Source organism: Centroberyx affinis, unplaced genomic scaffold, assembly GCF_046629955.1.
Source record: "Centroberyx affinis isolate AG114_WGS23_722 - 3 ecotype Tasmania unplaced genomic scaffold, CSIRO-AGI_Caff_v1 ptg004611l_1, whole genome shotgun sequence".
In the NCBI taxonomy this organism is placed as follows: domain Eukaryota; kingdom Metazoa; phylum Chordata; class Actinopteri; order Beryciformes; family Berycidae; genus Centroberyx; species Centroberyx affinis.
The window spans coordinates 10,001-28,881 of NW_027282222.1; the positions used below are offsets into that span (position 1 = coordinate 10,001).

At 44.7% G+C, this 18,881-nt stretch overlaps 4 protein-coding genes across 8 annotated transcripts in view; 2 read left to right on the forward strand and 2 right to left on the reverse strand.

The window, feature by feature from the left end:
* The window catches only part of armc8 (armadillo repeat containing 8), a 13,213-nt gene extending 9,994 nt beyond the window's left edge, over positions 1-3,219 (reverse strand). For 4 of the 5 annotated variants that reach the window (XM_071544593.1, XM_071544595.1, XM_071544592.1 and 1 more), the window contains exons 1-2: positions 2,989-3,219; positions 1,059-1,135 (exon numbers count right to left, since the gene is read on the reverse strand). In XM_071544593.1, coding sequence (XP_071400694.1) covers positions 1,059-1,135; positions 2,989-3,033 — 122 coding nt within the window. In that variant the 5' untranslated portion in view covers positions 3,034-3,219. Of the gene's footprint in view, positions 1-1,058; positions 1,136-2,926; positions 2,951-2,988 lie in introns of those variants that run through there. The other variant, XM_071544594.1, reaches the window with a different exon arrangement.
* Positions 3,220-3,541: 322 nt separating this feature from the next.
* Positions 3,542-7,045, forward strand: dbr1 (debranching RNA lariats 1). Its single transcript, XM_071544597.1, has 9 exons — positions 3,542-3,678; positions 4,028-4,422; positions 4,513-4,637; positions 4,725-4,805; positions 4,891-4,976; positions 5,094-5,318; positions 5,411-5,488; positions 5,575-5,720; positions 6,236-7,045. The coding sequence occupies exons 2-9, from the start codon at positions 4,226-4,228 to the stop codon at positions 7,041-7,043; spliced, it is 1,746 nt and encodes a 581-aa protein (XP_071400698.1). The 5' UTR covers positions 3,542-3,678; positions 4,028-4,225; the 3' UTR covers positions 7,044-7,045.
* Positions 7,046-10,286: 3,241 nt separating this feature from the next.
* On the reverse strand, positions 10,287-13,125 carry rab5b (RAB5B, member RAS oncogene family). Its single transcript, XM_071544599.1, has 6 exons — positions 13,044-13,125; positions 12,059-12,367; positions 11,733-11,884; positions 11,394-11,516; positions 10,606-10,699; positions 10,287-10,424 (listed from the first exon to the last, which is right to left on the reverse strand). The coding sequence occupies exons 2-6, from the start codon at positions 12,222-12,224 to the stop codon at positions 10,309-10,311; spliced, it is 651 nt and encodes a 216-aa protein (XP_071400700.1). The 5' UTR covers positions 12,225-12,367; positions 13,044-13,125; the 3' UTR covers positions 10,287-10,308.
* A 450-nt stretch (positions 13,126-13,575) lies between these two features.
* Positions 13,576-18,871, forward strand: lcmt2 (leucine carboxyl methyltransferase 2). Its single transcript, XM_071544596.1, has 14 exons — positions 13,576-13,712; positions 13,867-13,991; positions 14,608-14,689; positions 14,826-15,006; positions 15,163-15,319; positions 15,583-15,772; positions 16,026-16,133; positions 16,286-16,373; positions 16,879-17,112; positions 17,237-17,482; positions 17,752-17,849; positions 17,991-18,178; positions 18,375-18,510; positions 18,689-18,871. Exons 1-14 carry the CDS (start codon positions 13,665-13,667, stop codon positions 18,851-18,853), a joined length of 2,046 nt encoding a protein of 681 aa, XP_071400697.1. The 5' UTR covers positions 13,576-13,664; the 3' UTR covers positions 18,854-18,871.
* Positions 18,872-18,881: the final 10 nt, after the last annotated feature.

Sequence of the window (18,881 nt, forward strand, 5' to 3'; positions counted from 1 at the left end):
ATACACACACACACACGCACACACACACACAGATGAGTGGACTCTTCCTGGCTATCCATTTGCAACCACAGACGACAACAGTGTTTTCTGAACGTCAACAAAAGATTATAAAATTTTGTGAAAGTGTGCAAGAGGGGCAGAAAATAAAGATTTATTCATTGGAAAAATCAACACAGCAACACCAATATTGTAACTATAACTTCTTCAGGGGTGTGCCTTGATGCTTTTCTTGGTGTTTGCCACTACAACCAAACATGTATAGGATGACATTATTGGCTACTTGCACTCTATATCAACTCCTAATCGTGATAATAAGCAAGCCTTAGTCTTGGCTAATAGTTCTCAGAACGTTCAGAGCATTATGGGTGCAGTGTGGGCCACAGCAGAGACCCTGGGCTACATCATCTGATACATTATTAAGACACCAGGAAGCCTGAGTTCAGCAGTGCAAGGTGTTGCCAAACTTTCTGGTCTGAACAAAGCAGGTATACATCAAGCAGATGTGTCAAACCTTCTTGTAGGTCACAGCGTGAGCCTGCTCAGTTGTATTCACTATAATTTTTTCATGCAACATTTCCACTGCAATGAATGTGCCCCAGATGGTATCAAATAGCAGGTGAATGAGGCTAGTGGAAAAGTACAGCTGTAGCAGACAGTCAAGTCAGGCAGCTGCTAGGCTAGTGCAGCGGCTCAAGCCGTAACCAGAGCTAGCCTAGTCAGGGTTAAAAATAAAATGAAATAGACAGAGAGAGAGAGAGACAGAGAGAGAGAGAGTCACACTGAATAGTGAAATGTATTTTGAAATAGACTGTCACATGCAAGCCTGCACATGTAAACACACAGACACACAATCACTCAGACACACCACCATCAGTCCTGTTTTCTCCAAAACAAGCTCTATCCTGCACATGATGCACGCCCACTGTACTCCTTCATATGCCAACTAGTCACCCAGCAGGTGACTTTCATTGCAAAATAATTCATTCCGCCATTCACTCCACATACCTTCCCTGTCTGTATTGATGAACACAAGGTACAATATGTGCAGCTGAACTTACATGACTCCCTGCAGCACTTTCTGTGGGTCGGGGTCGAACAGCCGGTCAACATAATGGCGACTGGTGGCAGTGACCTCCTGCATGGGGATGAGACACAAGACAATACAAACATGAATGACACAAGTCACCTGCACTTATTAACTTTCCGGCTAGGGTCACTGCTTGCATCACGCGCGCACACACACACACACACACACACACACACACACACACACACACACACACACACACACACACACACACACACACACACACACCGGTGAGTCTCATACACTATATCTGCAGGTTTCAACAAGTTAAATTGAATACTTGAACTTTTTAGGATCTTTAAATGGTAGTTAAAATATAATTTAAAACCAATTTAACAACAAAATAAAGAATAAAAAAATTGATCTGTCAGAATATAGGTCTGCATGCATAACCAGGTTAATTTCTTGCTGGAAAAATAGTACACTGAGTAAAGAACTTTTTTAAAGACCTCTTTAGAAAAGGCAGCATTTAACAGTATTCATTTTAGATCAATCAGTTAAGGCATTTTGGACCTGCAGATACCCTGATACACTCCCGGTCAAACACACTGACACATACAGCAGCATCCATGACAGCACACTTTAAAAGCTGTTACATATCCATGACCCTGAGTAGCTGCATGTGTGTCACCTGATAAGTGTGTTTATGTTTATATCATTGGTAGCCTTAACCAGAACTTTCCACATGATCCTTGAGGAGCCAACAGAAAAGACCAATGCTCATCCAGCTTACTACCAGTCGCTACTATTGGTTCTGGTGCCAGACAAGGTTTTACCACATACCTGCAAAGGCTTGGCTTGGAAAGTTGTTTAGCAAGAAACCTTGATGTAGATGAATGATGTGTTCGCTACAATGCTTACCAGATATATACTATGAATGCATCACTGGTTGTTACACAGTCAGCTGAGCTTATGGTTAAAAAAAGGCAAACATTGCTCAATAAAATGTAAATATACATGCCATATGATCTAACTAGGTCTACAAAGAAAGTGGGTACGGCCATCAATTCTACTTGAGAGATTGAACCACCATCCAGTGGTCTGACGTCTATAAAATACATGTAATATCAATACTATCTAGCAAGCAGGGAAGCAGTTTTTGACCAAAAACAGTAATTCATGCTGCTAACGATGTGGGGGCGTTTCCACTATTGCAATGTTGAGTATGCTTGCCTTGACAGCCCACTTATATACATCTAACAGCCTCTTTCACTTGGCTTAAACAACAATCGCACAAACCGCTCGACTTTAGACCGCTGACGTAGCTAACGTTACTCTGTCACAAACTTATCAACAGTTGAGCCACTAGTAACTTCGCTAAGATAACGCTGTAACAATATAGCTATCTGGAGCATACGTTAGCTTACGTTAAGTTTGCTATTATAATTGGCTACAACGTTTAGGGACAGATCATTACTGTTGACCCGAATGAATGGGGCCCAGGGCATTAGTGCAACTTATTTTCCACCACACATTCCCTTTGGGTGTTTGATTCTTTCAAAACGAGCCTGTGACAGCACTGGCAATCTGGCTAGCTGCTAACTCATTCTGGGCGACACTGACAGCTACGTGGTGCGTTTGGTTTGTTTCACCGAGAACGTCGAGGAGGTGGATTCTTGCTTTAATCGCACGCATACAAAAACATATTCAGACCTTCCCCGCCCGCCCGGGACAGCCCGGGATGCAAAAAGTTCTCACTAACAGCTACGTAGGTGGACCGCCTCAATGCTACATGTTGCAAAGCCCTTAGCTTGTAGGCTAGCAAGCAACTTAAAACCCCTCATTGACTTCGCCAGTTGCTAGCTTCATGCGATACAGCAATTTACATTACCGACTTACTGTCAGAGTGAATGCACTGTAAATTTGAACATTCTATTCCAAAGTATGAGTGTGAGACTCACAGACAGCACACTGATGCGGAGAGGGGCCTCCAACAAGCACGCCATCTCTCTTCCCCCGATCGAGCGCCCCAATCGGAGCAGCACTTTCCACACACTCCGCCCCCCAGAGCAGCTGTGAGTGGCTTTAAAAAAGTAAATATAGCTAAATCACGCAACACTTCAGAAGTGTTAAAAGGTAGACGGGTAGCTACTGTTCCGTTTTAGGCACGGCTGTAATCACCAGCAACTGAAATATACCAAAAATAACCCAACTTAGCGAGCTCTCTGATTGATAGTGGATTTGTCAGTTAAGTAAATTTTGTTTATAAATGTGACGTAGCTGAGACCTGTCTCTGACTGATTCGACAAAATAACTTGAGCTAAAATACAAAACATGTTTATGCGCTCGACGAGAACCTTTTTGTATATTTATGAATAACTGTTTAGATGTATATATATTAAATAACAGATATCAATACGAGAATTGCACCTGCCAAATGTTTGATGGAATATGCTGCCGCCGGTCGAAAATGTTTTACTCGAGTTTGTGAAATACTGCGCATGCGCCTTCGCTGGTCGACGCAAGGTGGGAAAATTCATTCTGTTCTGGCTCTGCAAACCTACAGCATAAACATGATTTTGAGAAATAGTTTGTAACCTTACGGCGTGACAGACTGGACCACCACACTCCTCAGTTATTCATTCATCGATGTGAGTACTTGGCTTGTTAGCAGCTTCTGTTCTGTTGTAGCATGGGCGTTGGAGAAATCTGGTTCAAACAGCCCCGTGTCGGGTGATTAAACTAGCGTTATCAGACGATATGTATGGCATCTTGTCGACTATAGCTACAGTTTATGCTCTCTGCTCTGTAATGCAGCGTGTAACTTTACAGTAGTACATTAATTGTAATGTAATTTAATTTAAGCATATTCCGCTCCTACAAATGCATCATTTATATCTTTTATGGCTCTCCTATCACCACTGACACATTTCAGTGGAAACTTAAGAGTGGCATCCCGCCCACTCTCTAATGTTTTGCCCTTCATTTGTGTCCGTACAGAATGATTACTAAAACTCCATTAAGGCGAAGATCGTCTACAAAGTAGCAGCACACTTGGCCTTAACTTTGCATCGGCGTGGAGGCTGACAGTCCCTAGACAAGCACAGAATACAAACCAACCTTCAGTGGCGGGATAGTCCTGCGCACCTCTTGAGTTTCAATTCCCGTGAGAGTCCACGGCTCACCCGTTTGTCCGCCATGAAGATCGCAGTAGAAGGCTGTTGTCACGGTGAGCTGGACAAGATCTACGAGACAATTGGCTATCTGGAGAACAAGGAAGGGGTTAAAGTGGACCTGCTGCTGTGCTGTGGGGACTTCCAGGCGGTGCGAAATGAGGGAGACATGAAGTGCATGGCAGTGCCAGCCAAATACAGAACGATGCAGACCTTCTACAAGTCAGTTTGCGCTCTGCTTTTCTCCTGTTTTTAAAAGCAATTTAAAGAGCATTTTAAGTATTTAACTTGTCATCACGGTCTCTGTTGCAGATACTACTCTGGAGAGAAGAAGGCTCCAGTCCTGACCATCTTCATTGGAGGGAACCATGAGGCATCCAACCACATGCAGGAGCTGCCTTATGGAGGCTGGGTGGCTCCCAACATCTACTATCTGGGTAGGGGTCAGCACACAGTGGATGTGAATGATCTGTCCATCCTCTCATTCATTAACTCACTGACTTGATCTGACCATATGTCTTCAGGTTATGCTGGCATCATTCGCTACAAAGGGATTAGGATTGGCGGGTTATCTGGTATCTTCAAATCACATGACTACAGAAAGGGTGAGTTTGTTGTTTCTATTTTATTATGTCTAAAGTTATATACAATATATACACTACTACATATCCAAAGGTACAACTCTTTCAGGTCACCATGAATTCCCTCCATACAACCCTGAGACTCTGCGAAGTGTATACCACATCCGAAATATTGAGGTCTTCAAACTAAAACAGGTGAATATCATAGCTACAACTTATTTTCCAGAAATGCAGCTCAAAACACGGTCTACTTATTTATCTAAATAGAGTGTATTTACTCATACATGTGTTTTTTCTTCCGTTTCCATCCAGATCCAGATGCCCATCGACATCTTCATGAGCCATGACTGGCCTCGTGGAATCTACCACTATGGAAGCACGGGGGAACTGCTGCGGAAGAAGAAGTTTCTGCGTCAGGAGGTGGAGTCGAACACACTGGGAAGTCCTGCTGCTGCTGAGCTCCTGGCCCACCTCCAGCCCAGCTACTGGTTCTCTGCACATCTCCACGTCAAATTCGCCGCCCTTAAGCAGCATCCGGTGAGAGCTTTTATATTTTGTGTGTATTTATAATTTCAAGTACTCAAACTAGTGTTTATACTATAACTCATTGAATACTCTTTTCCTCGCAGCCTAAAGGTAATGCTGCCCCACGTACAACCAAGTTCCTGTCCCTGGATAAATGTCTGCCCTACAGGGAGTTCTTACAGGTGAGAGTGAGTCTTGTAGTGGGATATGCAAAGGGTCAGAGCTGGTTAGACTCAGGTGTAAGCAAGGAAATGTGCTTGTGTTCCAGATTGTGGATGTTCCAGAGAGACCAGGTTCGTCTGAGGGTCTGGAGTATGATCCAGAGTGGCTGGCTATTCTGAAGGCCACCAACAGTCTACAGAGGACCACCCCGCACCCCTGGAACCCCCCGCAGAATAATGGCCTGCACGAACGGTACACATGCAGCATGTTCTGTCGCACAAATGAGACAGAAGACAAAATAAAATTAGAGGTGGATCGAACGCATTCAAAGTCAGTTGAAGGTGGAGAACGGAGCGAGATGGCGGCGACTTTGCATCACAAATTGAAGCAAAGAGGCATTTGCATGAGTTAAAATTCTTTACATTTTTCAATGCAGTAAACCAAACCAAAGCCAGTCAGCTTCAAGAAGTGTAATGGCTGTGACAAAAGCCCTAGCTGCTTTCTGTTGTCAAGAGTGCTTGCATGTCATCAGGTTAAGTAATCAAATTCTTGCAAGTAAGGCGTGGAAAAATTTTGCTGTCTGAACGTACGGCTCAACAGCTCAAGCATAATTCCGGAAATTTTGCTCATGTGAATTCACTCTCATATTCTCTGCAGTTAACTCAAACATACTTCTCTTTCACTCACTCATTCACTTACACAGCTGCTGGGCCTCTTAGTTTTGGTTCATGCTGTCACATCTCAAGCGCACTGTATATTTCCATCAGGTGGGACTTCAGCGCTTCAGAAGCTGCTATGATGGAGGTGGTGGAGGAGATGAGCGGCGAGCTCGCTATTCCAGACAACTTCAGCCGGACTGTGCCGGCCTACGACCCTGCCAAGCCCCAGCCGCACGCCAGCCCCAGCTGCAGCACCAACCCCCAGACCACTGAGCTCTGCGCCACCTTAGGCCTCACGGACATCTACGCCCAGGTCAGGCAGGGTGACGACGAGCTGGGAAGAGCTCTGGGCAGCGCCGGAGGGGAGGAGGAAGACGAGGGTGACGATGGGCACAGTACAGGGAGCGTGGACGAGCCCAGCGAGTATCCAACAGACACGTCGGGATTGTCGAGTTCGTATAACCCCGATGAGATTACGATAGAGGACGAGTGGGAGGAAGAAGAGGGAGGAGAGGGTAAGGAAGAGGCTAAGAGCGGTTCTGAGTCAAAGGGAGTGGCGAAGGGAGACAATCGCTCCGATTGTCCCGCAGGCGAGATCCATACCCCCGGCCGTATGGTTCTGCCAGAGCCCAAATCTGATGCCTCGCCTATTCGCCTCCCCTTCCCCCTGAACCTGCCCCCTCCCTTCCACTCTACCCCGGCCCTGGCCCGGTCGCAGCCTTCAGCAGAGAAGGAAGGACTCTGGGAAGGTGGGGAGGGGGACGCACCAGTGGTCCGTATCCCCAAGCGCACCAGCGGTGAGACGGGGGATGCCGGCAGTACAGGCATAACCCCCAGGATCAAACGCAGGAACCAGGACATCTACACAACAGCGGATGATGATGAGGAGGAGGAGGAGGAGGAGAGTGAGAATTAGGGGTCAGGGTGAGGTGAGGCAAACAGAGTGGACTTATTCCATGTCATTTGCCCTAAAGTGTACAATTCTCCATCAGTCTACATGGATTTGTAAAACCAAGGATTAGTTTATGTATGTATTGCCTTTTATACAACGCAATAATACAGACATGTAGACCAAGGCTCTACTCCAAGAGCTGTATATAACTGAGAGACAGGGCTTTATTAAAATGCCTAAAGGCAGACTGCACAGGGTGAAAGAGCTTTAGTTGTTGGTGGACTCAGTTTTTACAGAAAGAGGCAATTATTGCCATGAAAGTGTTGTCACTTCAGGTTATCATAATTGTTTTTTTTATAAATCAGTTTTAATCAATTCAAACAAAATTGTTTTAGGTAAGGTATTATTGAGTCCTGTGTTTAAAATGTACTTTTAAGTTGTATGATTTGACTTTTTTTTTTTGCTATAAATAGTAATTTCAAAAATTAGCAATGATTAAAAAAAATTGGATTTCTGAAAATATCCTTTTTTTTTCTCCACTGAACTAATGAGCTGTTGTGCTGCATAGTGACAAAGACCATTGTACAGCCGCTTGGCAAAGAACCCCAAAAGAGAAAACATGGCTGTCCACTAATAAAGTGTGAATGGTAACTTCTTGTGCAACCTTTTCCTCCTGAGAGAGGCAACTGAAAGAGAAACAATCAGCATTCTGCGCTCATGGCGCCATACACAGCTTTATTGAACAACACTATACAGAGGTGCTGATGGGAAATTGAGTCCATTTCCACTTAATGAACTTTGTCATCTTAATTGCACATGACACTGAACTTACTTGTGATCATTGAGTTAATGAGTGAATGCTATTCATTATTCTAAACAATTTTACATGAGCTGATTGTTAGTGTCCTGGGGAAAAATTTTTTTTTAGCTTTGAATATCAGTCAAAATAAATTGTTCTTCATATGCCAATCCAATTGTGTGACCTTATAACTAATTTAGCACATTTTTTAACATCTTATACAATGTCTAATATGCATGGCTGTGAATTTGAAAAATAAAGCAGAACAAGGATTTTCCAGGACACCAACATTTGTTTAAATCAAACAGATGTATAACATTGATTAGAGTCCTTTAAAAGTTTCAATCCAGGTTCACAGGTGTGCTCTGGTAAAATCAACAACATACACGTTCATTAAAATTAGACAATAACACATAACATACAGTGTATTTGACAAGAGCTCTTTACAACCATACAAAGAGCCAATATAGCCTAATGACAGGGTGCCAAGTTATCGGTTAATAGTACAAGCCAATGTCAGGGAGATGGTTGTCTTGCGCTTTGCCTATGAAGCACACACCCTAAGAAAGCCCCAAACATGATTCACAGAAAGAAAAAAAAAAGAAAAAAACTGGGAATAGGCACTTCTGTTTTTTGTATTTTCACCAATCCTTTCCTTATTTTCTTCAGCCAAGCCTTGAACAGCAACCAAGCACACAACTCTGTTTCAACAGCATCATATCAAGTTATATTAATCATTAAAAGCATTAAAGATAGCAATGTTTTCATTTTCTCCAACAACTTAGCCTTAAGACACTGGACAGATGAGGAACACATTAAACACAAGATGGGCCGAGTGCTACCACATGTTCTCCTACAGGGCATGGAGGTCTATAACAAGTCTCAGTAGATTTTCCTATCGTCCTCACATTCTGTTTTTCCTTCATCTAGAAACATAAGAGGGCAGAGTGAGTGAACCTTAAAAGTTATTCTATAAGGAAAGTGGCTGTAAGGGATCAAGGATATATCATTACATGTCCAATCACAAGTTAGCGGCCCCATCACCGCCTGTAACTACTACTTCACAAGTGAGATTTTTCTATTTGTCCAAAACAGGGACATAAGTGTTCTGTCTTCAATGTAGTCCCTTAGAGAGACCCTTTATTTGGGTTTAATCAATGTGTTCTCTGCTACAGACGTGTAACTGGCTACACCTAACAAGAGTCCAGCTCATACCGTAGCAATATTAGAGTCATGGGACTAGCTACATTCCATATCTAGCCTGTATTGTTGCTATCAAGAGCTATAGTCTGTGGTGCCAACCATCAGTCCTCAGGAGCCCTCGAGCAAGGCACTGAAACCCAAACTGCTCCAGGCGCACAGCACTGGGGCCAACCTTGCACTGTGATCTGCTCATAAATTTGTAGGGGGGGTAAATGTTTGTATCTAGAAATATAATCTAAATTGGTCAACTAATTAACGTTGGCCTCACATATCGAGTTTGTACACATTTTGAAACTTGTATCTGGACTGGTGGAGAGAAGAAATGTGAGCGGGAGGGGGGAGTGTCTGGGAGCGACCAGACCAAACCAGTCTGTCAGCGTCGTCCCAGCACTAGAGAAATCAAAACATCTGACAATAAATTAAATAAATACAAACAGCCTCATGTTGGGTAAACTGTGCCCTCTAACATAGGTCTTATCTGGTATGGGTCTGGATAGTGCCGGTGACACAGAGAGAGTCTCGGCAGGAAAGAGAGGGATTAGGGTATGTGGCATTATTCACAGCAAAGGGTGATGCATATTCAGGAGGCAGGAGGGGCGATGCAGGGTAACAGATGCGAGCCTCGACAAAGAAGAAGAAGAAAGAAAGAAAACAGCCAGACTGGGAATCCCCTCTCTCCCGTTGGCATCTTTTGTTTTATTCATCTTCCAAATGCCTTGGACTTTGTTTTTTTTTCTTGGCCACTCATGAGCGGCCAAGACTCGAGGTGCTGCACCTCGAGTCTAGGTGCTGCAGACAGTGTTGTGCCTCCTTAACACAATCAAACAGTACTGTGACTGAAATGACTCGAGGCAGTGTGCGACAAGGGAAGAAAAAAAAACCATTCACAATTAGTGCTAAATACTATACCAGGTTTGTCACTCTCTCTTCCACATTCTTCTTTTTCCTCCTCTCCATCTCAGCCTTTGTCATATCTCTCCTTGGGATTTCCTTCATGCAGAATCTCTCGGTCGGCGGTGAGGAGACACACGCGCAAAAGATGCCGTCTTTCTCCTCTACCTCTCCCCACTCTCTGTTTCCTCTTTATCTCTTCTAGCTTTGAATTTCTCTCTCAGGCCATCTGTCTGGGTGGACTGGAGGGCGGGTGGAGGTTTGGAGGGGTATGGTGGGTGAGTGCAGGCTGGGTCTCCCCCCCAGTCTGGACCAGCCCCGCAGGTTGGTTGAAGGACACAGGATGGTTGAAGGGCCGTGGTGGTGTTGTGGAGGGTGGAGCAGGGTGGGGGGACTCTAGTTTCCACCGCAGCAGGCTCGGGTAGAGTGGGCATCCGGGTCCTGGAGGTTGACTCCCCGGTGTCGCGCTGCGTGTGTAGGGTTCTGGGTGTCTGTTTTTGGCATCTTTTTTGCTTCATTGAGAGGAGGGAGGGAAATATTTTGGCATGTCAATCATACTGATAGGTTGTCAGAAGTAACAATAGTCTCTAGTAGACTAGTTGTTTTCTTCTAATATAAAGGCTAATTCCAATCATATCTTTGTGCCACTTGTTTACATGTAAATAACAAGTGTGGGAAGAGACAGACACTCACCAATGGCCAGGAAGAGCTCATTGACGTTCATGGCTGTCTTGGCAGAAGTCTCCATGAAGAGCAAGCCAGTGTCTTCAGCGTAGGTCTGGGCTTCCTTTACAACACAACACAGAAAGAAATACAAATACATCATTGTTAGGGATTTGGAAAACCACAAACCACATTGAAAAAGCCTAAATTCAGCACTCAGCAAAGCTGAAAAGTCAAGCTTTGGACTAACAAGGTTCTTTTGGTTAATTAATCTCTTTTACAACTACTGCCAACTGCCAATACTGAACAATTCTCCAACTTGCAAAGCTGCAGCCTCTGTAACATTATGTTTGTTTATCGTTTGTCTTCCAGGTTTGATTTTCAACAAAATTGCACATGAACGCAATGCTGTGTGGCAGACGACTTGGAAGTCCCGGATGTTGGACTTTCCCACAAGCACATGAGCACAGCATAATAGTTATGGCTTAAAAATGAAAATTGTCCAATGGTGGAAATCCCAGATATGGATCATCGTCAATCTAATTAACTGATCTTTGGACCAAGGGCTATCTGACCAAATTTCAGCCAAGTTTGTTTGTGACTTTTTGAGATATCTTGCTAACAGACAAACGGACAGACAGCGGTGAAAACATAACCTCCTTCCAACTTTGTTGGCAGAGGTAAAAACTGTGTTGCAAACTAATCTTCTGTGTTAATAGACAAGGTATGTGTCAACACCACTGGACTATGGAGAAAATGGAGAATTTGGAACAACAACAACAACATTGCTCTGCAATGGCTGGAGAAGAGTGCATTACCTCATACTCCACTAGTCTCTTCTCTGCCAGGTCAGCCTTGTTCCCAGCCAGGGCAATGACAATGTTAGGGCTGGCCTGTCTCTGCAGCTCCTTCACCCAGGCCTTTGCTCTCTCAAAAGTCTCCTGCATAAACACATGACCAAGATAAGATAAAACATCAACACACAAGTATAAACAAGGCAGAGAGCTAGTGTAGTGAATACTATCTGGTCATGGATGCTGTGCATGAAATATACATCAATATGGGAATGTATTCATCAATTGGGGGACAAACTCTTGACCATCCTGAGCGAAATATAGAATATCAGATGTTGTTGACATAATCTGTCTAAACCATACCGGCTTGGTGATGTCGAAGACCACAATAGCGGCCTGCGCCCCACGGTAGTACATGGGAGCCAGGCTGTGGTATCGCTCTTGTCCTGCCGTGTCCCAGATCTCAAACTTCACTGTGGTGTCATCTAGACACACTGACTGGGCCAGGAATGCAGCTGGACGCAAAAGGAAATTAAGACAGGTTACAAAGGCTCCTTCAACACTTCCTCCACTCACCTCTTTCCCTGAAATTTCCTTCATGACTACCTCCTTCTCCTCCTCACCTCCCAGTACCTCTCTTTCGATTGACCCCCTTCCCCTACACTCACACCACATTTCCCCATCCTCACCTCCGATGGTTGTCTCTTGAAACTCGTCAAACTGTCCCTTGACGAAGCGCAGCACCAGGCTGGACTTGCCCACGGCCATGTCTCCCAGCAGCACCAGTTTGAACTGGCAGATCTTGGTCTGGGGTAGTGTGCCGTTGGAGCGGCCTCCACTCCCTCTGGAGCTCATACCGACCCGAGCAGGAGATGGCAAGGGGGCTGGGCCTCCTCCCTGGGGTGGGGATGGGAGCTTCTGGGATACGCTGCCTCTCAGACAGAGTGTAGTCAAATCTCACCAACGACTTCTTCACCTCTCTTGTTTCTGTGTTTTCTCTGTGTGAAGGGAAGAAGCAAAAGGCTTGGTGAGGGCCTGGGGTTTGTTTTGGTGCCAAAAGCCTTACATTACCTACGCTCTTCTCTCTTTCTCAAAGGAACAAAGGCCCTCCTCCAATGGTTCTGTAAAGTCTACCTATGATTTTATAAGGAGAGGCAGATTTGACAAGAAATCAAGGGAAGACAATGCACAAGTGCCACTCACTTTCGGTTTACTGGCCATGAATGTCTATTCTATGTTGACTGAATGAGAGCTATGTCTGAAAATAGTCCCCCATTCCCAGCTGTGTCACATGCAATGTGAGGCTGGAGTTTAACAAGGATGCTGCATTTAACATTGCTGTCTCTCGCCTCATAGACAACAATTCTGACCGTCCATCACTGCAGCAAATTCTTCATTTGACACATTTCTCACACGTAAACGTCATATTTTAGGTGACTGGAGAGGGCAGATATCACTCCACCACCTAGTGACTGTTATCTACACAGTAATGTAATCACCAGCCCTAACCCTTATCGTACGTTACTGGTGCTGTGCTAAATGGACTCCGCTCCGACCAGGCAGGTCGGATGAGACAAAATTGAGTCATGGTTCGACGCCCCATTCAATATGGTATTAATACTTTTACATATAACTATTGTGTATCTATTAGTTCGATAAAACGGAGATATTTACCTAGGGCAATAACGTCGTTTCAGTAGCGGAGGTCCCGAAGGCTTGACTGTTGACAATTTGGCTATCAGCTGGGAAAAGAAATGTTAACACTTCCTGTAAATTGGCGCAGGCGCAGTGAGTGTCGCATTGTCAGTTCTCTGTCATAGAGAACCGCATTCCTCAATGAGCCCTAGTGTGACTGCTCACGCGCTTAAATGTCTATTAAATGTATTGCTTTTGCAGTAGTCCATTATTAATCTATTTTTCCTGCCGGTGGCGGAAGTTTTTTTTTTAAATTTTTTTTAATTTTATACAATAAATCAAGATTAGAATCTAGGCCCAGGCCCGCATGTTGTTTGCCGCGATGTAGATCCTTGTATTCATACATTACAGTATACACTAATCATTTTAAAATAATCGTAAATGGATTTTAGAAACTGCAGAATCAACAGGGTTTGACTCAGGGCTATTTACCTTGGCATCCGAGCCGCCAGGGAGCGCAAGAGCTCAGATATGACCTGCCGGCACCCGGAAGTCTTTACCATGTGTAGGACTGTTTGAATTGTTTTGCTCAGTGAAATATTATAGCTGATATTAGTATGTTTTGGAATTTACCTGTGAAGTGATGTGACAGCTATCGGTATGCCAACCACAAACAGAAAGAAGCAGAAGCAGGGGAAGGACACGGCGGTAAGGTTAATTTCTTCACTGACTTGTTGACTCTCAGATTTGACCAAACATGTTGGTAAGCTAAAGGTAAAAGCGAACGGTAAAAGGTAAAAGAGAACTGAAAGTACAGTCAGTTGCAGTTATAATGTACTGTGCTTTGCTGTGTTTGACCCAGGTACAGGGAACCAACGACAGCAGTGTGGTTAGCAAGGTGTCTGCTGCAGCACAAGGCTACTTCCAGGATGCCTTCCTCCAACACTTTGTCTGTAAAGTGGCCAGGAGAGCCCCACTCATCAACAGGTCAGTGCAGGACACACTACTGGACTGACTACTGGCTTCAGGCAGCGTGGCATACAGGAGGCTGCAGCCATAGGGGGGGTTGAGAGAGTCCAGCATTGCACTTTAACAGCATATCATTTGAGTGTTGCATTCAGTAGGATTGAAATCTGAGCATTCTGCAGCATGCAAAGATCATGCATCATGCAAACAACACTTAATGTAATAATAACTGATGGACTAAACAGTAACGGCAGTTGGATTCCTATCAAGTCCCATAACAGGTGATGTTGGGGAGACCTGGGATTATGTGGGTGTAAGGGGATAGAGTCCTAGAAGGGCTGGTTAAGCAGGGTGAACAACCCTCAAGAAGACATTGTAGTAGTAGAAGTAGTCCTAGTCTTAATGGACCGGTTTCTTCTCCCATAGGAATGTTTTTGGAAGAGGTTGGCCTGGGTGTGCAGGTTCACCGGCAATCCTTACAGTCTTTTTATTCACCCTGCACACACACACATAACCTACAATACAATGAGGAGAGGAATTATAATGTGGCAAGTGTTTACACAGTGGCATTTTACATGAAAGTGTCATATAAACATGTTGTACAAATGAAGGGCTTGAGTGTTTGTGCTTGCTTTAGGGGCTATTACGTGCGCTGGAGAGCTGTGGACCACTGTGTGAGGAGGTTTCTGCAAATTACAGAAAACTGCCCTAGGAGACAGGTAGGTATTTATATTACATTGGTAGTGCAAGTTATCAGAGGGTGTGCATACTGAAGGAGCTTGTGTTTCATACCCCTTACCATTGTTTTGTTTTTTTCTTCCTTGTTTTCTCAATCATTTCCTTTCTTTTTTGTAGATTTTGTCTTTGGGCGCAGGCTTCGACTCGTTGTATTTCCGCCTGCATGAGGAGGGAGTTCTTGACAGAGCTGTTGTGTTCGAGGTGGATTTCCCCGACGTCGCCCGACGCAAGGCGGCGCTGATCGGTGCCAAAATTACACTGAGGGCAAACTTGGACTCCCAGTTGCCTTCTCTCACAGGTTAGCCATGTCATCCACACTCAACACAAACACTGAGATTCACTGAGATGTTTTACAGAAATATCAGCCAACAAAACCTTTGTTTTTACACTTGTCTGGACTGCGTTTTCCATACAGTTACATTTTATATGTGCATGTCTGCCTGTGTGTCCTCAGGCCCAGTGTATGTGTCTAGTGGGCAGTACCGTCTGCTAGGGGTGGATGTTAGAGAGGAGTCCCAGGTGGAAGAGGCTCTAGGTGGGGCTGGGCTGGACTGGGATGCCCCTACCCTTCTTCTCTCTGAAGTGGTGCTTACTTACATGGAAACACAATGGTAAGATCTGGAACTTGTCTATCTAGGGCTGCATAATTAATCATGTACATTTGTCTTAGAATGTCCACTGAAGTTGCAAATAGTTGATAGAAGGTTCAAAGAAGTTCAATTATTTTGTTCCTCAAACCATCAAGGCTAATAATCATGGTCACAATATTTAGCAAAATAATCAGTATTATCATCTTAGCCATAATCTTGCAGCCCTAATGTAAGTAATTATGTAAGTATGGCATGATGGCAATTGTATGTTGTGTGTTATCCAGGTCGGATGCTGTCATTGGCTGGGCAGCGAAGCTCCTGTCCCACTCGCTCTTCGTAATGTACGAGCAGATCTGTCCCCATGACCCTTTTGGCCGGATCATGCAAGATCACTTCCTGAAACTGAACTCGACTCTACACGCTCTTCGACAATACCCAGACACTGCTGCACAGACACACAGGTTCCTGGACAAGGCCAGTATGCAGACTCTAGATGAAGGACAATGTGTACTTCTCATTGCATCTTGTAACTGTTAGTTAAGTGTAACGTAACCACTTTAATCTCATATATGCAATAGGGATGTGCATATTTCTTATTTCCATGATGTACATTGCCTACATTAATCAGGGAATATGAAAAATATATACTTTTTTAAGCAAGTTCAGATGTGTAGTCAGGCTGAGTCACGGTATCCTAGTAAACCTTCGGGCTGATTCTTGTCTTCAGGGCTGGGAGCAGTGTGTGTGTCTGGATATGAATGACTTCTACCTGGGTCTGGTCCCCGAGGAGGAGAGACGCAGAGTGGAGAGTCTGGAACCCTTTGATGAGTACGAGGTTAGCCGTTGAATTGTATCTGTATCTTCCTGTTTTGTGAGGTTGTGACTTGTGGCTGCTCTCTGTAGTAGACCATTATAAAATCACATAATAGTTTACAGTCATGTGATACAGAATGGTACTTCAGAGTCTGTATATCTGTCCACCCTCAGGAGTGGCACCAGAAATGTACGCACTACTTCATCCTCACTGCATCTCGAGGCTCTCTGACTACACAGGCCTTACTCACACACCCTCCAGGTAGCTATCGCTATATCTCATTCTCACAATCAGCTTTATTGGCCAAGTATGTACACCTACAAGGAATTTGACTCCGGTTTTTCGTTGCTCTCAGTGTACTTACACAGAATAAATATACAGCTAAAAACAAGGACAACAAGATGAAGAGGTGAACCTAAACATTTAATGTACAAATTATTAATTATATACATGAGGTAGGTGTTACAGGTTTATTGCACAGGGATAGTTTCTGTCCCTGTATGACTGATTTAAGTGTTCATCAGAGTGATGGCCGGTAGGAAGAAACTGTTCTTGTGTCTGGTTGTTTTGGCGTACAGTGTTCTGTAAAAAAAACTTTACTGTGTGTGTACACTGTACTGTACACACACAGCTAGTACAAACCTTCTCCTCATGTAAAAACACTTTTTATGGCTTTTTGACACTCGCTCTCCACAAGTCTGTATGCATGTCCTTACTAAGTTTGTGATTGTTTTTGTGACCCTCTTTTTTTTATTATTTGCTTCAGTAACTCCAATCCCGTCCATGAGCCCATCTTGGAGCCCCATGGCCCTGAGTGTGAGGCCCATGCCGGAAGAAGTTTGTATGGAAGGGCTTGGAATGGCTTCCACCTCTCTGGGCCCAGGGCAGCTCTTGCTCACTGGAGGCTCCAGCAGAGGAGGCAGGGGGGCGGTGACTAGGGTCCTCCTCAGAGGCCAGGCTGGCTGGAGATGTGCCTGTGTGGAACCTTCAGTAGACTGGGGTAAGTGAGTTTGCTGCTTCTGATTAGCCTTTTTTCCACTGGTCGGAGCTCTTGGTCTTACGTTTTCAATAGAATTTTTTCGCTTCCAGTCTGAACATAGAGTTATTCTGTTTCTTTCCTCCAGGTGTGCGGCTGTACCACACTGTAACTTCCCTCCCTGGAGGAGGTGCTGTGATATATGGAGGTCGCTCCTCTCCGCTCAACCCAATCAGAAGCCTTCTCAGAGTGAGCCTTGACCCCGATGCTCCACCTGATTCTCTTTGCTCTGAGAACCAAGACACTGTGAAACTCTGTGTAAAGCAGATGGCCTTTACAGGCGACCCACCACAGCCAAGATGGAGGCACAGTGCAACCATGCTCAGCCATAACGGTGAGGGTGTTGGGGCTAAAGCAGGAACTCATTTTTGAAAGTTGGAAATTAAACAGTAAAGGGTTTTGACTCTGCCTAGTTGATAGACAATAGCCCTGACTGGAAGAAAACAAACATCCACTCCTAAGTGGAATCTTGGCCATCCAGAAGTGGAACATCCCATATAGATAAATCTGTCCAATGCTCTCCACTTTACACAGTTCTCTACTGTGTGTGAATGTAAAGCGTCTAAGGAGCTATGATTGAGCCTTCTCTTTATTTCCCTACAGGCAAAGACTTCCTGTTTGTGTTTGGTGGAAGGAACGAATTGGAGGCGGTTCTGGGTGACGGCCACTTCCTGTGTCTAGACCAGCAGCACTGGACTGAGGTTGGCTGAGCTCCTACACATCTGTATCCTTGACATGAATAAGTTTGTCATTTCACAGTCACACTGATGGCATTTAAAACATTTCGTCATAGTCATCTCTCCGCAGCTGTAATCAACATGTGTCTGTGTGTGTATTTACAGATCCCAGTAGAGGGCACAGCACCCAAGGCCCGTCTCTCCCACTCTGCATGTTCATACCAGGGAGGGGTGGTGGTGTTTGGAGGACTGGGGACAGGAGGAGTGCCACTAGGCGACACAGTAGTGCTACGGCCCACCGACAGAGGCTTCTGCTGGGAAAGACTAGAGGTCCAGCCCCCGCCTGTTCCCAGGTCTGAAGCTACTCAAAGCATAACAAAAATTTCAACACATCAAAACAAAAATCCAAGGCTTAGCTTGTAGCTTCCACTTAAAAGTTAAGCAAAGCAAGGTAATGATAATGAATTGTAAATTAGCCTTGAGAAACCTTCAAAATTATAATTTGGAGCCTAAAAGCTATAAGAGTTTATATTCTGTACCCTCCTCCAGGTACTCCCATTCTGCCCATGTGATTGGTGAAAAGCTGGTTGTGGTGGGTGGAGTTTGGCTGCATTCAGACGGTGTACCAGGTGTTGCCGTGATAGACCTGACCACCTGGAGCAGTGTGGAGTTCACTCTGGACACAGTCAGTTCACATTTACTGGACCTCCCCCTGCTGCAGTCATTCATAGGCACATACACAGATTGCATAACAACTGTAGTTTGTTAACGTAGTGTACTTTCACTGAACATGTGAACTGTGCCTCACATTATGCATTTGAATTGATACTGAATAGTTAACCTGTGTGTTCTGCCATCTCTAGACCTCAGTGCCTTGGCCTCTGATGCTCCACTCCTTCTGCTCTGAGCTGACAGACCCAGAAGAACCAGCGGTGCTCCTGATTGGCGGGGGAGGAAACTGTTTCTCCTTTGGGACTCATCTCAACCCTCAGCCTGTCATTGTGGACCTCAGACCTGTGCTGGGATAAAGTGGCCTGTGTTTCTCTGGGACGGTTT